At 37.3% G+C, this 21904-nt stretch overlaps 1 protein-coding gene across 2 annotated transcripts in view; it reads right to left on the bottom strand.

Annotated features, from left to right (window-relative positions):
* The window catches only part of LOC128238635 (receptor-type tyrosine-protein phosphatase eta-like), a 105647-nt gene extending 92721 nt beyond the window's left edge, over positions 1-12926 (bottom strand). The window contains exons 1-2 of one of the 2 annotated variants that reach the window (XM_052954751.1): positions 12512-12926; positions 433-622 (exon numbers count right to left, since the gene is read on the bottom strand). In XM_052954751.1, coding sequence (XP_052810711.1) covers positions 433-622; positions 12512-12520 — 199 coding nt within the window. In that variant the 5' untranslated portion in view covers positions 12521-12926. The remainder of the gene's footprint in view (positions 1-432; positions 623-12511) is intronic. The other variant, XM_052954752.1, reaches the window with a different exon arrangement.
* Between the last annotated feature and the right edge of the window lie 8978 nt (positions 12927-21904).

Genomic DNA, 21904 nt, shown 5'->3' with positions numbered 1-21904 from the left:
GAATATATATTTATATTCCTATTCGGTTTTTACTAATAATTTGAGTGTTCATGTTTTATAGTAATAAAAATGAATTTCATTATTAGAATAATGTCATTAAATAAGTAAAAAGACTAACTGAATTGATAAAAAGTTACAAATCTAATAGTATCATTGATCGGTAATAAAAATGTCGTACATTGTGTTGATGTTTATATTCGTAAGGGTTCGAACCCGGAATGTTTTAACAATGTGAGCGAAAACATTAAAATTGCAGACATGAACATTAAAGTATATTCACTGATACACTCTACAATGAAGTGTGTATGTTTCTATTTATAAATATAATAACGCCATCGGCATTGAAAGTATAAGTACCTCAGTATCAAGGTAAATGGAAATATTGCCCAACAATGTCTCTGTGAATTGTAAAACAAACAAAGCTAGCATTACCAGGTGTATCAGTCGATGGAGATGTTGTTGTTGTTGTTGTTGTTGTTGTTGACGACACTTCTGATGTTTTGTTTGTCGGCGACCCTGGTGACGCTGTTGTTCTGTTTTCATCTGTTGGTGCTGTTGATGTGTTTTGCTCCGCACCAAACACCAATATCGATATACCCAAAATCACAACCATCAAAGTAGTCTGTACAAAATAAATAAATTAAACAAATTCAAGTTTAAATGCATTAAAGTATGTACTTTTAACTTTCCTACAATCCAATGTCCAACAATCAATATATATATATAGTACTAAAATACTCAAAAGTTTTAGTCAAGGATAGTCCCAGTATACTGGAGGATGCATTTAAAGACAGACAGACAGACGGACGGACGGACTAAAGGACGGACGGACGGACAGACAGACAGACAGATGGATAGATGTTCATTTGTAAACACTGACGGATGGACGGACAGATCGACAGACATACAGACAGGCTTGTATATCTCGTAAACATGCTAATAACAGTTTATTGACAAAACACGATTTGCATCAGAAAATAATAAAAATGGGGACAGTGATACATGGCATACTACAAGGGGAAAATGTTGACAAAAAAGAGAATTTAAAAAAAAATCAAATGATTTATCATAAAATTAAAACGTAAATCGAACATATTTCAAATAACAGGATCATAGGGAATTGCGAAGCAAATATCGTATATTGTTTTATATTATAAATCCTAATATTTATCACATAATAATACAAGTGGAGATGCTTGGTTTATAAATTTACTTAGATTTCTTGTCATGACGATGTTTCACGATTTCACTAGTTCAATAAACTTGTACACAATTGGGTTGCAATATAAAGTGGTCAACTCCTTTCTGGTATTGTTATACACATGGCATATAATAAAAAGGTGGTATTAAACTTCTATATCGTTAGAGTTACACAAGGTACAATGACGATCAGCTCCATCTATTAAATTGGTTCTTGAATGAAATAGCACCCCTACCAAGAAAGTCTCGACATTTTCCGAACCAACTACCACGGAAGTTCTGATGTTCCCCGAAACCATCATCACGGCACTCACACACAGACACATCGCTTAATCATGACACAGACAAAGGCAAAGCACATACACTGCCTACGAGGCCGGTGTTATATTGAAAAACTCAACGACAAAAGAAAATATTCAGTTTTGTTTTTCATATTACATGAATTTATTCAAATTGCTACGCTCACTTAAATCAGACTGAGGTAGGAGGGGTTGGAATTTTGAGCACCGACGTATCGCAATCATTTGTTGCGGAATACTGCCATTGTATCACCAGAGTGACTATAAATAAGCTGTTGCATCGGTACCACACGACAGAGACAGTAGAAGACCGTCAAAGAAGCGACAGACCAAGGGTTTGGATGCCGCTACCGGACACCTATGTCGGGACAATTCACCTCATAAACCGGTTCAAACCAGTCACAGAAGGCACTTCATATCACTTTTAAAAGTTTAATTATGTTTACAAATCCAAATTTAGTTTTGTCCGATATACCTTGGAATTGACTTATTTATTAAGAAATGTACAGCTTACGATTTTGCATGACACATCATTATAAATTAAGATAAAAAATACATACAATCAAGATTTACCTGCTTAAACAGATGTTTTTGTTCGTTATATTCGATATGTTAGTAATAAGCATTTATAATTCACTCGTTTTAATTAATAAAGCGTTTACATATCCAAAACTGATTATCACTGGGTTTTTTTATATTCAATACGCTACAATGATAAGCATCATTTAAAATTAACAAAAGCTTTATTTTAAAACCAATTACAACATTTAGTGTTTGATATTGTGTTTTCTGGTAGTCGTCTAACGCAAACGAATTACGTGTTGCGTTAGTTGAATAATGGAATTTATTGTAATAGGAACACAGCCATTTAACTACTCGGTCCATGAGAAGGCATTGTTTTCTATGCATTGATGCCGAGGGGCGACATATCCCATATTGACTTAGTCTGTGAATTTCAGTTTTGACGGTAGCCCTTAAATCAACAGTTTATCCTTCATCCCTCTATGCCTTGTTGAATTTGACAGACAATATATAATCACCGTGTCCAATTGTTACGAGGAGAAGTGGTGGAGGTAAGGTTGGTAAGTGGTGGGGTAACGCTGGTTTGTGGTGGTAAACACGACCAGAGGTAAACGAAATCATTCAATTAATCGAGAAATTGAAATGTTTCTTAACAGGGATATGCGCAAGGTGTCTTCCTGTAAATATTGATTCCATGTATGTATAAATTATGGTTTTCTCTAAAAAATCGCGGTTTCCCCAATCATTTCGAAAAAAGGCAAATGTTATCAGGAAAGTATGATCCGCCAGCTTTAAGAGTTAAAAACAATATCGAAAAGTACGATCATACAAAAAAGACGGCTTCTGTCCGTAAACAATGATATTGTAACGCTCTATGATGTGGTGGAACTGTCAAATTTTGCTGGGTAACGGTACGTGGTTGCACGGTGGTGTTTAATTCTGCTTTTTTAGCATTTCTCCAACTTCTATCGTCCTATTTGACACTATATCAGTACATTTTTGCTTTATTTAAATTACAGCAGCTTATATATTTATCAAGTGTCCCTGATGTAAGCATATTAATGCATGTTTCTTGTCTTTCTCAATTAACCATTCACACCCGTATGCATGCTAATTTAAAACGAAAATCATGAGGTTGTTAACTCAGCCTTTTAGAAAACAAAGCAACTTTCATGTTCACACAATTTGATGAACCACTTGATTGGAAGTTCATGCAGCAGCATTGTTATAATCTATATTGCAACCGGAACAAAACACAGCAATTCAACAATACATGCTGTGAAACTGGAGGAATTCGGTTGTTGGTGAATGGCTTACTTAAACGTCCCGGACGCTGCTTCACGGTGGAGAACCCACGTGACTTATTTGGTAAAGTGCACGGCAAAAAATGTCAACAAGTCTCGATTCAGGTAAGGTTTTTAAAGATAACTTTCTTAATATTTGGAGAATTTTTGTAATTTAAAGACCATAAACCCCGCATTTAAGAGCTCTATCCACGGTAATAAAGAACTTTCTCTATTATCCTAAAGTTTTCCTGAAAATCTTGACCAAATGATTTCTCAGAGTTGAAATCTAAGGCAAAGTACACGGCTTTTGACAAATCTATCGCTTTACTTCATGTTAGCCGTAAATAATTTATACAAAAATCTAATTTTAAGCAAAGTGTATGTATCTTAAAGTTTTCAGCGTGTATTATTGAACTTCTTATAGTTATTTCAAAGGCGAAAATGAACTAAAACCAAATTGATAAAGTACACGGACATTTTATGTTTGATAAAGTACACGGTCGTTTACAACCTTCAGTGTATAAACTCATTGTTTCACTGACTGGTGCTTAAACGAGTTATTATAAATATTTTTTTTATTATTTCTATTCTTCAAATTCATTATTGAACATTGCTCCATGTTTGAAAAGACGCATTGTAATGGAGTGGCAATGGAAGAATGAACGCGTTTTAACAGTTAGACCGACGGAGTCGCCTAAATGATGGGCTCATTTTCATGAATCATGGAAACATGTGTTATCACACTAAAATTCAGTCCCGTATTTTAACAATATATTCCCAATTGCCATATAAAGGGCTTGAAGTTTTTGTAAAGGGTGTTCCACTTCTTTTTCGTATCGTATATGTAAAACGTGTTTGTATTTATTATACATGGTAAACAGTAACACATAACTGCATAATAGCTCTTCATTTTGTCAATTTTGAGAAAGAAAAGTGTTCTTGTACTTTTAATGTCTTCGATTGCTAACTGATTTGAAAGACTTTTAAGAATATGATATTTGTTTCATTTCAGAATATGACGACTCCGACTTTATACAAAGAATGCGGAATGGCATTTCAAAAAAAAACAAAAACATCTAGCAGACCACGATAGAAGGCATTCTGGTCAATTGCCATCGTTTTTGCGGGAAAGTGTTTACACAGACACAGGTTAGTTTTTAGCTTTATTTTTTCGCAGAGAAATAAGAATATACTAACAGTTATACTTTTATTATGACTCCCCTCGTGTAGAGGTTAAGATTTCCCGTCGTCTGACTGTGTTTCAACGTTTTTTAGGGGTTGCGTTTTTCACATAATAATGTGGTCCATGTTTCAGTGGACAGGGTTTTATTAGTTTTATGGTGCTGATTACACGATCAAACACTCACTGCGTGGCAGTAATATAGTGTTTTTTTATAAATTATATTCAAGTACTGACATTGCCAGCATTTATCGCTAACTTGTGACAGTACATGTCTTTTTTATAGGTGCAGCAATCACGGCGAGACAAAGTTGCACGTTTGCAAATATTGTGGCAAAACTGCTCTTGCAAGTCTTGAAGATATACGAAAGACGCGAAAGCGGCCAATTGAAGCTAACCTGTGCTGTGTGTGGGTTCATATTGGGTGACACGACCAATATCAGTGACCAGATTTCTACTAGACACAGGGGAATGACACGTCACAAATGTCTACAGTGTCGCTCCGCATTCAAGTTCAAATCTGGACTCAGCAGGCACGTTAAGGCGAACCACACCTAATCAGGACCCATTGAAAGATCACAATGGTCTAGTTAGAACTGCATTCCAGTATTTTGCCGAGTTAAAATAACGTTTTGATGAGTTTAACATTTTATTAAGATAAATAGCAAAACGTACTGTTACCAAATGGTGCTCTTTCAAAATGTTCGTTTGTCTTACAGTACTGAAAAAAAACGCTGTGGAAAATTAGTATGAAAACGGATTGAGCATAAAACATTTTCACAAGGTTTAGAGATGCATTGTTGTCATTTTCCCATTGATGTCATATAAACTCTTAACTGCATGTATCTTATATAATTCAGCAAGCTTTGAAACACAAGTATTTTGTAATCACATTTAAGCCTTTAGTCTAGAACATTCTAATGTTCCATGCTCAGCTCTAATCTAGATGTTATAGTCTTAGTCCTAGCCTGTAAGTTGGTATTATAGTGTGCTCTCCATCCTCCTTGCTGTTTCCCATCTAACTCCGAGCCTCCATCTTTACAATGAGTTCCTGTCTGTATTGTTCGAACGACCGCAGTTTTACTGATGTAGATCAGATAATATTTGTTCAGACTGAACCAAATAAAAGATTCAGCGATACCTGAAAGGTATGAGCAATATGCTTTAAATGTGGAAATATATATAAACTAATTGTGATGTGCCTATTTTATTGTTTTATATCACATCAAAATAGGAACATTCATGAAATTTATTATCACCACAAACGGGCCCCTAACTACAGAGATGTTTTATTCGCCGTCAGTCCAGATTATAATTTATAAGTAAAACTATCTGATTTTTGAAGAAATGTATGTATGATTCTTTATTGATCTGCATATTCAAAAGTAATCGAAATTATAATGGCTGACTTTCTCTTAAATCATCCCATAGACTATCTTTCAACTCCTCATTAAATATGATTGCTAAATATTTAGTTATTTAGGTGTACGTAATAATGCAAAATTTATTGATACCACTTAAATAAAAACTAAACACTATGCATTCTGACTTCACGAATAGAAAATGCTTATATAACGATGAGATTGTAAACGGCACTCTACTTTCAAACATAAACTAAAATGACCGTGTACTTTATCATCCTAAAATGTCCGTGTACTTTATCAATTTGGTTTTAGTTCATTTTTACCTTTGAAATAACTAGAAATTAAACAATACACGCTGAAAACTATAAAATACATAAACTTTGCTTAAAATAAGATTTTTTTATGAATTATCTACGGCTTACATGAAGTAACGCGATAGATTTGTCAAAAGCCGTGTACTTTGCCTTAGATTTCAACTCTGAGAAATCAGTTGGTCAAGATTTTCAGGAAAACTTTAAGATATTAGAGAAAGTTCTTTATTACCGTGGATAGAGCTCTTAAATGCGGGGTTTATGGTCTTTATTTCACAAAAATTATCCAAATATAAAGAAAGTTATCTTTAAAAACCTTACCTGAATCGAGACTTGTTGACATTTTTTGCCGTGCACTTTACCAAATAAGTCACGTGGGTTCTCCACCGTGTTTAGGTCATTGTAGTATTGTTGCGACATCGGAAATACAGACAGAAAGCTTAACAGGCAAGTTACTTTTTCCAGGGTCCCATCTGTGCCTGTGACACTCATAATGCGCTCATAGTTTAATTGATTAGTTTTTTTATGTTTTATAGCGCATTTAAACGTCACTGGACAAGTAGCTACATACACTTTGCATATTAATAGGTGAACAACCAAGTCTTAACGATAGAAAATGCATGGTCAGATGTTTAATTGTTATCTTTTTACTGACTTGTTTTAAATTACATGTGTTTGATACGATAAGAAAATGCCCGTGCGTTTGTTTCAAGTAATGAAACTACGGAAGCGCCATGTGAACATCCAAAAGTCTACTTCATGATATCACTGTGGTGCTGCTTTATATGTTTGTCGAACAACTATTAAATATTGCTATGGTATGGGTGCAGTATAATTAGGGCAACATACTTTGTTATCATTTTGTCTTTTAGTCAAAATAGCTCAGAAAAGCAATGGAATTTGTTAAAATGTGTCCATAATATTAGCAAATTTATGCGTTTAGACGAACATATATTCAAACTCGTAGTATGTGGCATTGTTTTTTATGATTTGTTATACTATCTTGAAAGCACTTACCAAAGACAGGAAGTATTTTGCCTTAGACATAACGCAAAAACCACCCCGTATGTACATACAGAAGCCATGTCTGACAATAATCAGTATGTAAACAAATACATGTTTGTTTTTTAATTGTATGTACACGTGTACTTTCGTGGATACGTTTGTCCGGACAACGTGCTTGGAAGTATGTACATGTATTAAAACAATTGCAAAAAAACAATGCATGGAGTTTAAAGTCCGAATGTAATTTCGTGGACGTGAAGTTTCTGTTTACTAAATTTAGTATTTCAATATAAGTACTATATTATATATTTAAAAGTATAAATAATACTCAAGCTATTAATCTGTGTTATGTATTGTCACCGGATGCCATCTTCAAATTAAGTGTTTTATAAAATCTTCACTTATTTTTACTTCGGTATTAGTCATTGACGTTAAAAACAATTCAGAAACGAAGCCTCTAATTCAAAATGGACAAAAAAAGGTCCTGTGTAATCAAACAACGATGTATTTTACAATTGTCGTAAATCGGAAGACGGATTTTTTAAGGACACCGAGAAACCATCTAAAACTTCCTGATCGTACAGTAATTGCATTATTTATTGCCTACATGTACTAATATAATATTTTATATTTATAGTAAACTTTTGTTATCTCTAAATGTGGATGGTTTTGTCATATTTCTGTTAAATTTTACCAAGGAAATGATTGGGTGGGTTATAGAAATGTCGTCTTGATGTGGGTTACAAAATTGTTCGGTAATGTGGGTACAAGGAGTGTTGGGTTATGTGGGATACAGAAGTGTTGGGTTATGTGGGTTACAGAAGTGTTGGGTTATGTGGGATACAGAAGTGTTGGGTTATGTGGGTTACAGAAGTGTTGGGTTATGTGGGTTACAGAAGTGTTGGGTTATGTGGGTAACAGAAGTGTTGGGTTATGTGGGTTACAGAAGTGTTGGGTTATGTGTGTTACAGAAGTGTTGGGTTTTGTGGGATACAGAAGTGTTGGGTTATGTGGGTTGCAGAAGTGTTGGGTTTTGTGGGTTACAGAAGTGTTGGGTTATGTGGGTTGCAGAAGTGTTGGGTTTTGTGGGATACAGAAGTGTTGGGTTATGTGGGTTGCAGAAGTGTTGGGTTATGTGGGTTACAGAAGTGTTGGGTTATGTGGGTTACAGTAGTGTTGGGTTATGTGGGTAACAGAAGTGTTGGGTTATGTGGGTTACAGAAGTGTTGGGTTATGTGGGTTACAGAAGTGTTGGGTTATGTGGGATACAGTAGTGTTGGGTTATGTGGGTTACAGAAGTGTTGGGTTATGTGGGTTGCAGAAGTGTTGGGTTATGTGGGTTACAGAAGTGTTGGGTTATGTGGGTTGCAGAAGTGTTGGGTTATGTGGGATACAGAAGTGTTGGGTTATGTGGGTAACAGAAGTGTTGGGTTATGTGGGTAACAGAAGTGTTGGGTTATGTGTGTTACAGAAGTGTTGGGTTATGTGGGTTACAGAAGTGTTGGGTTATGTGGGTAACAGAAGTGTTGGGTTATGTGTGTTACAGAAGTGTTGGGTTTTGTGGGATACAGAAGTGTTGGGTTATGTGGGTAACAGAAGTGTTGGGTTATGTGGGTTACAGAAGTGTTGGGTTATGTGGGTAACAGAAGTGTTGGGTTATGTGGGTAACAGAAGTGTTGGGTTATGTGTGTTACAGAAGTGTTGGGTTATGTGGGTTACAGAAGTGTTGGGTTATGTGGTTAACAGAAGTGTTTGGTTATGTGTGTTACAGAAGTGTTGGGTTTTGTGGGATACAGAAGTGTTGGGTTATGTGGGTAACAGAAGTGTTGGGTTATGTGGGTTACAGAAGTGTTGGGTTATGTGGGATACAGAAGTGTTGGGTTTTGTGGGATACAGAAGTGTTGGGTTATGTGGGTAACAGAAGTGTTGGGTTATGTGGGTTACAGAAGTGTTGGGTTATGTGGGATACAGAAGTGTTGGGTTATGTGGGTAACAGAAGTGTTGGGTTATGTGGGTAACAGAAGTGTTGGGTTATGTGTGTTACAGAAGTGTTGGGTTTTTTGGGATACAGAAGTGTTGGGTTATGTGGGTAACAGAAGTGTTGGGTTATGTGGGTTACAGAAGTGTTGGGTTTTGTGGGTAACAAAAGTGTTGGGTTTTGTGGGATACAGAAGTGTTGGGTAATGTTGGATACAGAAGTGTTGGGTTATGTGGGTAACAGAAGTGTTGGGTTATGTGGGTAACAGAAGTGTTGGGTTATGTGTGATACAGAAGTGTTGGGTTATGTGGGTTACAGAAGTGTTGGGTTATGTGGGTTACAGAAGTGTTGGGTTATGTGGGATACAGAAGTGTTGGGTTATGTGGGTAACAGAAGTGTTGGGTTATGTGGGTTACAGAAGTGTTGGGTTATGTGGGTTACAGAAGTGTTGGGTTATGTGGGTTACAGAAGTGTTGGGTTATGTGGGATACAGAAGTGTTGGGTTATGTGGGATACAGTAGTGTTGGGTTATGTGGGTTACAGTAGTTTTGGGTTATGTGGGTTACAGTAGTGTTGGGTTATGTGTGATACAGTAGTGTTGGGTTATGTGGGTTACAGTAGTGTTGGGTTATGTGGGTTACAGTAGTGTTGGGTTATGTGGGTTACAGAAGTGTTGGGTTATGTGGGATACAGTAGTGTTGGGTTATGTGGGTTGCATTGAGTGTGGTTAAAAAAGAGAATTAAATCTAACACTGAGAAGTCACTTCCGAATTGGTGTTTTATGCCCCGTTTGTAATACATATATATTATTTATTGACGGGTATAAAATAAAGAATGCCATTAAAATAACATAAGACGAGTATGAAAAATTATTGTGATACTCAAAAATTCAGATAAACCAAGTAAACTGTATAAAATCTTATGTTTGACTTAATATCACTAAAATCATTCTGGATCATGGCTGCCCTAATTATAATACACCAATAATGCTCAGATTTAGTGTCTAAGTGAACGATATATGTCGGAGAAATGCTAAAAATGCAGAATTAAAAACCACCGTGCAACAAGCGTTACCCAGCAAAACCTGACGGGACCACTACACCATAGAACGTTACAATATTTAGTTATGAAAAATCACCTTCAGTGACAAATTTACACGTTTAATATACCAAACAGTATCAAAATACGCGACTTATATGAGATTTTTGTACGAACCGAAGCTGTCTTGTCATTCTATGGTCGGGTTTTTCGATGTGTTTTTTACCTTTAAAGCTCGCGGATCATACTTTCCATACAAACTAGTTTCATTTGCCCGAATGATTGGGGAAACGGCGCATTGGAGAGGGAACCAAATACATACATGGCAACAATACTAACAGGAGGTCATTATGAACCTGTGTTTGTAAGAACATTTCAATTTCTCGAATACTTTAATGGAATTTCTTACCTCCGGTCGTGTTTACCAGCACAAACCAGCGTTATCCCACCACCAACCAACGTTACCTCCACCACTTCTCCTCGTAACGATTGGTCTCGGTGATAATGAAATATTTACCCCGAATATTTCATAACCATTATGCACCAGTCAGTTGTAACCACGTCCCCAGGTCCGGGGTATACCGGGGATAGCCGAGGAAATTGGTCGTGTTTTACCTTCCATGTATCCCCGGATTGCCGGGTAAATGCGGTAGTTTTGTCTCCGCTCCAAAAAGAGCGGGGGATGGGCCTTACCTAAGGTCCCATGGGTGCGGGGGCATTTGGCGGGGATTTTACCAGCAGTTCGTCCCCGCCATGGGAATTTTATCTGGGCCTGGCTGGACCGAAAATCAAAGTCCCCGCTAATTCCCGTATCCTGGGGGGGGGGGGGGGGGGCGTGGTAACAATTGACTGGTACATTAGTTTACTACTGATTGAACTACCAAATAATGTTTACACTGTATACTTGCTTATGTTAAGTGCTCTTATGGAGAGTGTACTGAGTGCATTGGTTCTTACTAGTCAATTTGCGCTTATGAACAAAACAGCCTCTGTAGCAGAAAAGGCTATCATCCTATATTTTTACCTTTACAGTCTTTATTCAGTCTTTTAATTACCCTTTTCAACAATCAATATGTCATAAACTAATAGTCCCATATATATTGAAAATATAATATCATGTTTTAAACATTTTTTTCCTTACGCAATATTCACCTATTTCTGTCAATAATTAGGTGGGACTTGTCCACGCCCTTCCCCAATTTCTCGAAAGAAATTAAGTCTCTTAAAACAGGATTAAGCTAAGCTCACATATTTGTTTTTCTTAAATCTCTGTTATATTTAATTCTTAAAGGTTGTTTAAACTTCAAATAGGAATTATCTTTATGATAATAACAATAATTAGGGCAACATTTATCAAAATAAAATTTAAGTAAGTATTTTGGCTTTAAAATGAGCTACTTAAACTTGTTTACCTTAAAAAGTTTCGAGAAATTTGGGCCCGGCTTTCAATAATATCGGTATTGGGCATCCCCCTACACATATATTTACAGATTTTTTTTTCTGTTTCTTCAGGTTCATTTTGAGTTATTTACAGCTGTTCCATATTAATAAATACAACCAGGTTTGTTAATATGTATGTACATGATGATGATGTGGTGTTGGTGGTGATGATGATGGTGGTGATGATGATGATGATGATGATAATGATGATCATTATGATGATGATGATGATGATGATGATGATGATGATGATGATGATGATGGTGGTAGTGGTGGTAGTGGTGGTGGTGGTGACTGGTTGTGGTGGTGTGATGATGATGATGATGATGATGGTGGTGGTGGTGGTGGTGATGATGATGATGGTGGTGGTGGTGGTGGTGGTGGTGATGATGATGATGATGATGATGATGATGATGATGGTGGTGGTGGTGGTGGTGGTGGTGATGATGGTGATGATGATGATGATGATGATGATGATGGTATGAGTTAGAAAAGAAGCGTTCTCGTTTTTAATACCGAGACTTATACCATAACATTTATAAAAAACACAATAATTTATGTTCAAAGAGTTGCTTAAATCTAAATCTTTTCATGATCAGCTTTGAAATTGTCGATCTATTAATCTGATTCAATATTTTTAAACTCTGTGAAGATATTTTATAAAAAATAATAATAATAACGGAAGTACCACGTCAACACTAAAACATTTGTTCTCACAACAGCTTAGCCTTCTTGGCCTTCATGAGATTGCATGACGACGATTTTGAAGTTCGTGTAAATGACAATTTATACTATTTTCTATTAACCAAACACATGCACGTATTTGTTTTTAACAAATGCTGAAATTCAGCCTATTGAATATTCAAATAACAATTTAAGTATACTTACGAAGTTCATCTTGGCTGGATTTGGTAAGATAATCCCTGACGAGAGATTATTTCAACAGGCAGAGCTTCAGTTATATAAATAATTACACGTTCCTTTCATTTCAAACATGAGAAAATCCTTTCTATTTTACATCGCTTTACTAACTTGTGAAACAATTGTCTATAAATTTGTTAAATGCCCACACTACATAACATGTTTTTCACTATTTTGATTCATATGAACACAATATTACTGATAACGGCGATTCAAACTGTTTCAACTGATATGATAAACACTCCAGTGTTAGTAGATGACAATGCGTATCAAACTTCAACGACATTCGCAAGGCGGAAGATCATTTTATACATCCAAACCAATAAACTTACACAACTTGAAAGTGACGATAGAATTATAATAATAACGAGGAAGCTAAAACAATCATTTACTTTTTCATCTCAAATTGCTTATTTTTTGGCAAACAATTTCCCTGTTGAAATTGAACTCTTACACAAGGCACTTAATACCGAGTGCAGCGCCTTCGAACAAAGTGCCTGGCAGAATTTAGATTTCCGGTGCTCCTCAAAGGGCCAACATTGAAGGCTTGACTGCAGCCCAATTAAGAAACAAACCTCACCATATAGACCACGCAAAGCAGGAAGTTCGTGGTTGACATGTTGACATATAGCAGAATTAAACTGAAAACATAATTTACAGTGCTATCTTCCTTTATAGTAACTTTAAATGTTTAAATCATCTACCACATATCGCTACCGCTACTGCTGCTGCTACTACGTCTACTACTACTAATAATAAACAATTTCATAGAATTGCTGCCGTTCCTTACTGCTGGTGCTGATGTTGCTGCCAACTCTACTACCACTAGTGTACAAGTCAATTGTAACTACGCCCCCCCCAGGTCCGGGGAATAGCGGGGACTTTGACTTCCTGTCCAGCCAAGCCCAGGTTAACTCCCTGCCCTGCGGTGACGAACTTGAAGTAAAATCTCCGCAAAATGCCCCCACACCCCACAGGGACCCTAGGTATGGCTCATTCCCCGCTATATTTAATGCGAAGACAAAACCACCGCATTCACCTGGCACTGCGGGGCCACCGGAAAGGTAAAAACACGGCCCATTTCCCCGGCTATCCCCGGTAAACCCCCGGACCTGGGGCCCCTGGTTAAAATTGACTGGTGAATAATGCTAGTAGAATCATGGGAAACTTTTGAAAGGATAGCTATTTAATTTCGCTTATTTATGCTTCCCTTTGCCTTGATTTTAAACCCCGTTTTTTAGTTAAAAAGAAGATAAGATTTGAAAAGTGTTCCCTACAATGTTATCTTAAAGAGCCACAGGCATTTCAATAGATCTATACATGTAAACTAACAGGGTTTCGATTTGTTGATAACGGCATTGGGTTTTTCACTTCCTGATGTAAGTTTGATTTCGTAAATGTATACACGTATACTGTATGCATGTATCAAGCTATCAACTGCAAGCAATGGCGTATACTTGACAAGAACAGGACTTTCAGAATACAACCTACATGTTCAGCCAATGAGATTGCAGATTGCAACCATTAAGTAGTAGACTTTAAAATTTAGAATTTCAACGTTCGCGCGTGTTTAAAGGTCCACTACTGCCAATCATCCGATACACACTCCCTGCGTCAGATTTTGTGTCGACAATGTATTAGCCAATAAGGTTGAGTTCTTAGTCATCTTATGCACCAGTCTATTGTAACCACGGCCCCCGCAGGTCCGGGGGAATAGCGGGGACTTTGACTTTCGGTCAAGCCAACCCCGACTAAAATCCCCGCCCTGCGGGGACGAACAGATGGTAAAATCCCCGCCAAATGCCCTCGCACCCCAGGGACCCTAGGTAAGGTCCATTCGCTGCTTTATTTAAAGTACGAAAGGTCTCAAATCCGAGTCTTGACTCAAACTCAATTAATTTCAAAAGTGATAAAATTAAGTAAAGTTCATCACCAATACGACTAACGGATTTAGAGGGGATGGGGGCTCTAAAATCGTCCAAGTTTTCTTTTTATTTCAATATGGGAGTGAAAACAGTAATAAAATACGCTTAAAAAAAGTCCCTGAATACTTAACTAGAGGGAAAGTGACAATGAAATTACAGTTTTGCAGAAAACAAGATTTGCAGTTTTGTCACTTGAGTCTGAACTCAGACTTGAGAATGTTCGTTGCCATGATCAATGTGTTAACGAACACTCCCATGTCTGAGCTCAAAATCAGTACTCAAAACCGACAAACTTAACTCGATTGAAATGAAAATATATTTTGCAATCTCAAGAAATATTTTATAAGTCATAGGCCTGTGGGCCAAACTTTATAATTAATGTCATAACTTTAAGATGTATTTCTTAAATCGTTCTTAGAATACAACCTTCATTTTAAGAAAAAAAACTGCAGGAAGACATTCATTAAGTACTTAAGAATTTCGCCTTTCGCGGATGTTTAAAAGTCCGCCTACTGTCACTTATCCGATACACAATCTCTGCGTCAAATTTTGTGTTGAAAATGTTTTCTTAAGATGCTCTAAGAATCCCGGTCCAGACCCAGACTTCAAACCGTTTGTAAGTAGCGGATTAGGAGGGGGCGCCCCCCCCCCCCCCCTAAATTCGTTCAAGTTTACCTTTCATGTCAATATCGGAGAAAAAAAGTAATAAAGTAAGGTTAAAATTACCATTTCTGGGTGAATTGTTAACCAATTCGTGGGTGATTACCCCCAACACCTCCTTGCCAACAGTTTAAACCATAGAAAAATCCGTTGAGAGGGAGGGTAGTATGTCAAAGGGTTGCGCCCGTACGTTACGCCACCTTTTATGTCAATTCCTGGACCCGCCCCTGATGGGCATAATGTTAGACACATATTGGGGTGAATAGTTCAGGTAAGATTTCATGATGTGCATTTCCTAAATTAGAATAAAGTTACAATTGTGATGTTAAAAGTTGATAAAGTTGAATTTTGCGACAAACCATACATCCGAGTTTCATGTGTTTAAAGTGCTCGCAGTTCGCTTTATTTAGGTTTAAACGTCTGAGAGTAAATCACATATTCAGAAGTGACTATTTAGCGTTATGCACCAGTCAATTGTAACCACGCCCTTCAAAGTCCGGGGATAGCCGGGGAAATGTGCCGTGCTTTTACCTTCCAGATGGCCCCGCAAGGCCGGATGGATGCGGTGGTTTTGTCTTCGCGCCAAATATAGCGGGGAATGGGCTTTATCTAGGGTCCCTGGGGTGCGGGGACATTTGGCGGGGTTTTACCAGCAGTTCGTATCTGCAGGGCGGGGATTTTGCCCGGTCTTGGCTGGACCGAAAGTCAAAGACCCCGCTATTCCCCGGACCCGGGGTGGGGGGGGGCGTGGTTACAATTGACTGGTGCATTACACGTGCTATGTTTTTTTTCTTTCTATGGTACATGGCAGTGTATTAAAGCAAGGTCATACCATCTCAAACCAAGGACTTCTTCCCATATGTGTAGGATTGAGGGCTGAATGGTTTGTGCTTCCATAAGAAATCCTGAACACGCTGGACATTCTTTTTGTTTTCATTCACACCGCATTTTGTTCGTGCTCCTACGCCGGACTGTGTAAATACTTTGTGTTCATTAGAGTCACGTTCAACTATTTTTTCTAACGTTGTTTAATGTTTAGTACACAAGTGGGTCTTCCCGTGGGGGGAATTAGGTGACTGTAACCTTATACGGATACTACCAAAAGAATGGAGAACCCTTATAGTTATACCTTTACTTTTTATAGTTATGAGATACAAACATCTTTTGAAATAATGTTCTCTGTGTGTAGAAATCAATGGAGCAAATTTTACACACACAAAATATTCGAGATGTTTTGAACTTCTGTTGATTTGCTAACGGAGAAGTCTTTCGGACAGTATGACTTAAATATGCAATCAATATTTTCTTGTGGATTTTTTATATCTGTTCAAATAAGAAAAGTATTGATTTAGCGACTGAAATTCACTTCCTTGTTAAAAAAGGAAATACTGGCCTTTAGATCTTATCTACGCTGGCCCACGCAGCACAAGTCACTGTTGAACGGATAGTGTCAACATTTGGGCACTTGTATAATCATTCCTATAATCTCGATACTATTGTATTTTGTTCGTATGTAAGAATCTGATAAAGTATTCGATAACACTCCGCGTGTATGAAACTTTCTAAATACAGTAGTGAGCCTAAAATAAGTGTGTGTTTTTTACTCTTTGACGATGTTTGTGTGTTTAGGTCCTTCTCACCCACTTTTGCACTAGAGAAACTCCTTTTAATTATTATATGCTTTCCAATGATTTATAGGGATTTATTAGTGAAATAAAAATAATATTTCGATCTTTCAAATAGTAAAATAACATTTGATATTTTTCACTGTTTTGAAATGTTAACCCGCTCTCGATCACAATCAAACGTCCGTGCGCACAGCGCTTGGACACAGTCACATAATTTCAACGACAATATTTCCGAAATGAACACTAAATACTGTGAACACAAACGTAAATATTTCACTCGTGGCTAGGTCACTCGCAAAATATAGCTTTTTGTGATATTTCGGTAAAATATATCACGATCTTGCACTGATACAAACATTATTCCTAATGTAAAATACATGTACTATACATATGGCAATTGTCAACCAGTATTCGATTAGTTAATTTTACACTGACCAATATCATATAATTGTGGATTTTTTTGCAAATAAAAACATGTAAAAAATTCAATGTCCCTATAGAAACAAAAAGATTGAGGGGCGTAGCCAATTTCATTCTATAAGATGTATGATATTTATACGAACTTGTTAAAGCATCTCAAGCCGCTACGCATATCAAATACAAGCTATGTGTGACTTTGTCGTAGATCGTGACACTTAGAGGAACATGATAGTTCTGGTGTAGTACTTGATTTTACCTGAAATGTACTTTAAAACGTTCATTTAGTAATTTGTAACAGGAATGAAATGCCTTTTGGATCTGATCGAATGTTTCATACATCATAATTATCTCATATCACAGTCATTTATATTGTTTTTGAAGTATTTTATCAGTTTCATTCTAGATTATGGCACGCAGAAAACGAGTGTATAGGATTCAAATGTTCGCATTATTATTGTGGGCAACTTCGTTTTTAGGGGTCTTATTTACAAAAGTTGGTATTTAATATTTTCCTCAAAATAGAAACATTGCTGAAATGTTCTGAATATGGTATCACAAAACTAAGGCACTATAGTAAGTAGTTTGATAAAAAGAAAACGCAAGCTTGCATTTCAGATGTAATATTTTACATTTTAAACACATAATCGTTTGTTATGATTGTCCAATCAATTGAGTCTCTTGGGTGGAATTGAGGAAGATTTGAGCTTTTAAGCAAACATATATCTCAGCATTAATCATTGTATTTATGTCCTGATAGTTTATCAAATAAACAGAAAAATATGTGTAAACGGAAATAAATTAACCTTAATGGGGATTTCATTTAGTTAAAAAGATTTAAAACTGCACTCTCACAGATTGAACGTATTAACAATTTCTTTTATTTTTTTGTCTTGGAACGAGCCATTCTTTGCAAAAATGCATGCAAACCAGTTTTATAAGACTGCTGACAAAAATTGATCACATATTTTTATATTTCAGTTCAAAAATTGATGCTTTATGCATTTTTTCTAAAACCGTTAGGAACGGTTTAAGCCACAAAACATTAATTTTCGAACGGAAATTTGAAAATCTGCGATCTGATCTTTTGTCAGCAATCTTTTATCATTGGTTTGCAGATATTAACGCAAAGATTTTCTCTTTCCAAGAGAAAAGTTGTAAAAACGGTATTTATGTGAAAGTGCAGCTTTAAAGGCTGGAAATAAAATAAAATAATACACTATAATTTCCATATGAAAAAATACATGTTTTTTTCTGTTTCTCTTTAATAAATTTCTCATTAATAAACAGAAAAAAACACATGTCAGGAAGTTATTGGTGACGTTAGGATTATTTTTTGTTTTTATATTTGAAGTAAATTAAATTTTGTTTGAAATTTAGTAGCCTTTCTCGTTACAACTAATCTAATTTTAGGAAAGACACCCTTGTAAGGAAATTAATCAGTTATCGTATTAAAGATATAGCTATCAAAGTCCTATTCTGATAAGAACATAATATTATAAATCTTGCTTTAAAATTTGATGTGTCACCAATTTCATTTTACAAGACATAAAGTCATGATGGTTCATATTTCAAGAAACACAAGCACGCCCTGCCACTGCCTTGTGTACATATTTCTTGAGTAACATGTTTTTTAATACCTGCGATATGACGTCCATCAACCTCACCCCTCACATCCATATCAACCGCACCATTTACATCCATCAACCGCACCCCCACATCAATCAACCGCACCACTTACATTCATCAACCTCACCCGTCACATCCAACAACTGAACCATTTACATCCATCAACTGCACCCCTCACATCCATATCAACCCGCACCATTTACATCCATCGACCGTGCCATGTACCTCCATCAACCGCACCATTCACATCCATCAGCCGCACCATTCACGTTTAGCAACCGCTGTATTTACATCCAGCAAACGCGACATTCACATCCATCAACCGCACCATTCACGTCTCACAACCGCACTATTTACATCCAGCAAGCTCGCCATTCACGTCTAGCAGCCGCATCATTCACGTCTAGCAACGCACTATTTACATCCAGAAACCGCACTATTTACATGCAGAAACCGCGCCATTCACATCAAGCACCCTCATCATTCACATCCATCAACCGTACCCTTCAAGTCTAGAAGCCTCACTATTTATATCCAGCAACCGCGCCATTTACATCCGTCAACCGCATTTTTCACATCCAGCAACCACGCCATTTACATCCGTCAACCGCATTTTTCACATCCATCAACCGCGCCATTCACATCTATCAACCGCACCATTCAAATCGATTTACCGTACCATTCACATCCACCAACCGCACCATTAACATCCATCAACCGCACCATTCAAATCGATCAACCAAACCATCCGCATCCATCAACCGCACAATAAACATCCATATCAACCACACCATTCACATCCATCAACCGCACCTTAACATCCATATCAACCGCGCCATTCACATCCAGCAACCGCACCATTAACATCCATCAACCGCACCATTCACATCGATCAACCAAACCATCCGCATCCATCAACCGCACAATAAACATCCATATCAACCACACCATTCACATCCATCAACCGCACCTTAACATCCATATCAACCGCGCCATTCACATCCAGCAACCGCACCATTCGCATCCATCAACCGCACCATTCACATCCATCAACCGCGCCATTCACATCCATCAACCGCGCCATTCACATCCATCAACCGCACTATTCAAATCCATCAACAGCATCATTCAAATCGATCAACCGCACCATTCACATACATCTACCGCACTATTCACATCTATCAACAGCACCATTCACATCGATTAACCGTACCATTCACGTCCATCAACCGCATCATCAACATCCATTAACCGAATTATTCACATCTTTCAACCGCATCATTCACATCGATTAACCGTACCATTTACATCCATCAACCGCACCATCAACATCCACCAACCGAATTGTTCACATCGATCAACCGTACCATTTACATCGATCAACCGTACCATTCACATCCATCTACCGCAACAATCACATCCATCAACCGCACCATTCACATCCGTAAACCGCACCATTCACAGTACCATTTACATCCATCAACCGCACCATCAACCGCACCATTCACATCCAGCAACCGCACTATTTACACTCATCAACCGCACCATTCACATCCAGCAACCGCACTATTTACACTCATCAACCGCACCATTCACATTCATCAACCGTACCATTCACATCCATCAACCGCACCATTCACATCCATCAACCGCACCATTCACATCCATCAACCGCACTATTCAAATTTAGCAACCGCACTATTCACATCCACCAACCGTACGATTCACATCAATCAACCGCACCATTCACATTCGTCAACCGTATTATTCAAATCCATCAACCGCATAATTTTCATCCATCAACCGCACTATCCACATTTATCACCCGCACCATTCACATCAAGCCATCACACCATTCACACCCAGAAACCGCACCATTTTATGTTTTAAGCCAGTTTCTAACATGTGAAATAGTTAAAATGTTCTTTCTTAACATAATTAGTGTAATATCTTCTAATTTATCTTTCATGCCCATATCGGAGACAAAACAATAATAAAATACACTATAAATCGACCATTTCGGACTAAAAATGACAAAAAGTTATTTTGGGGAGTTCCTCGAAAGGTTGGGCCCCAAAATTCCGCCTCCACTTAAGTCAACTCCTGGATCCGCCCCTGGTAGTTATTGCTGTTCATTCGTATTTAGAAATCTATCATACATACGTGACACGAAACTAGCTAAATTTTGCAATTGTTAAGCAAAACATATTTTTATTGACGCTTATGCCTATGAGATATGTTTGTTAAAGATCTTTAAAAAGATTTACAAGTTATATAACTGGTACAGTGAACACTGGTTATCATTAAATTCCTCTTGTCATTGTCAAATTTGATAGATTACGATGGTGAAGAAAGATAACGAACAGGGCAGGTAGGCACAAATATGCACTTGGCCGATAAAGAGGGCAATAACAAGTATGGTTCTTCCTTGTCCAAATAAAAATGACATTCACCAGAAAGCAAACTTTGGGAAGATTAATAAACAAGACAAAAACACGAAACATGAAAAACACGGCCCATTTCCCCGGTTATCCCCGGACATGGGAGGGGGTGTGTGGTTACAATTGGCTGGTGCATAACATTCTGACCAAGTTTTATCAATAATTGGCCAAATTATTTTCATTTTAGTTTTATTTCAGTTTTATAGGGCTAGCTTCTATATCGACGCGGTAGAGTCCGCCTGTAGAGCGAGAGGTCGTGGGTTCGAACCCCAACAGGTTCACATAGCAATTTGTGCAGTCCGTTACAGTATCATGAAGCACACCCCTAACACTTCGTTATTTAAAAAAAAACACGCGCCTGAATAACTATTTTAAATGAAACCTTACAAAACAACCCGTGCGTGAGATAAAAAAGACTCGTGTTAAATTTTGAACTGCTCATACACGAATTGCCAATCCGCAACGTTTTCTCGAGCGACTGTAGCTATCAAAGTGGTGAATGCCTCCAGGACACACGAATGATTCAATGTCGTGTGATGAGCATTTCCTTTATGAAACTGACCAACATTCCTGTACGGTTTCATGGGTGAAGGTGCAATTATGTTAGGTGTACATGCTACTCCAAATTAAAACAAAAATACCCATGCTGTAAAACATTAC

The sequence above is a fragment of the Mya arenaria genome, chromosome 6 (assembly GCF_026914265.1).
Source record: "Mya arenaria isolate MELC-2E11 chromosome 6, ASM2691426v1".
Lineage (NCBI taxonomy): Eukaryota > Metazoa > Mollusca > Bivalvia > Myida > Myidae > Mya > Mya arenaria.
Note: the sequence above shows the minus strand (reverse complement) of the source record. Positions and strands in the feature narration are given on the sequence as shown.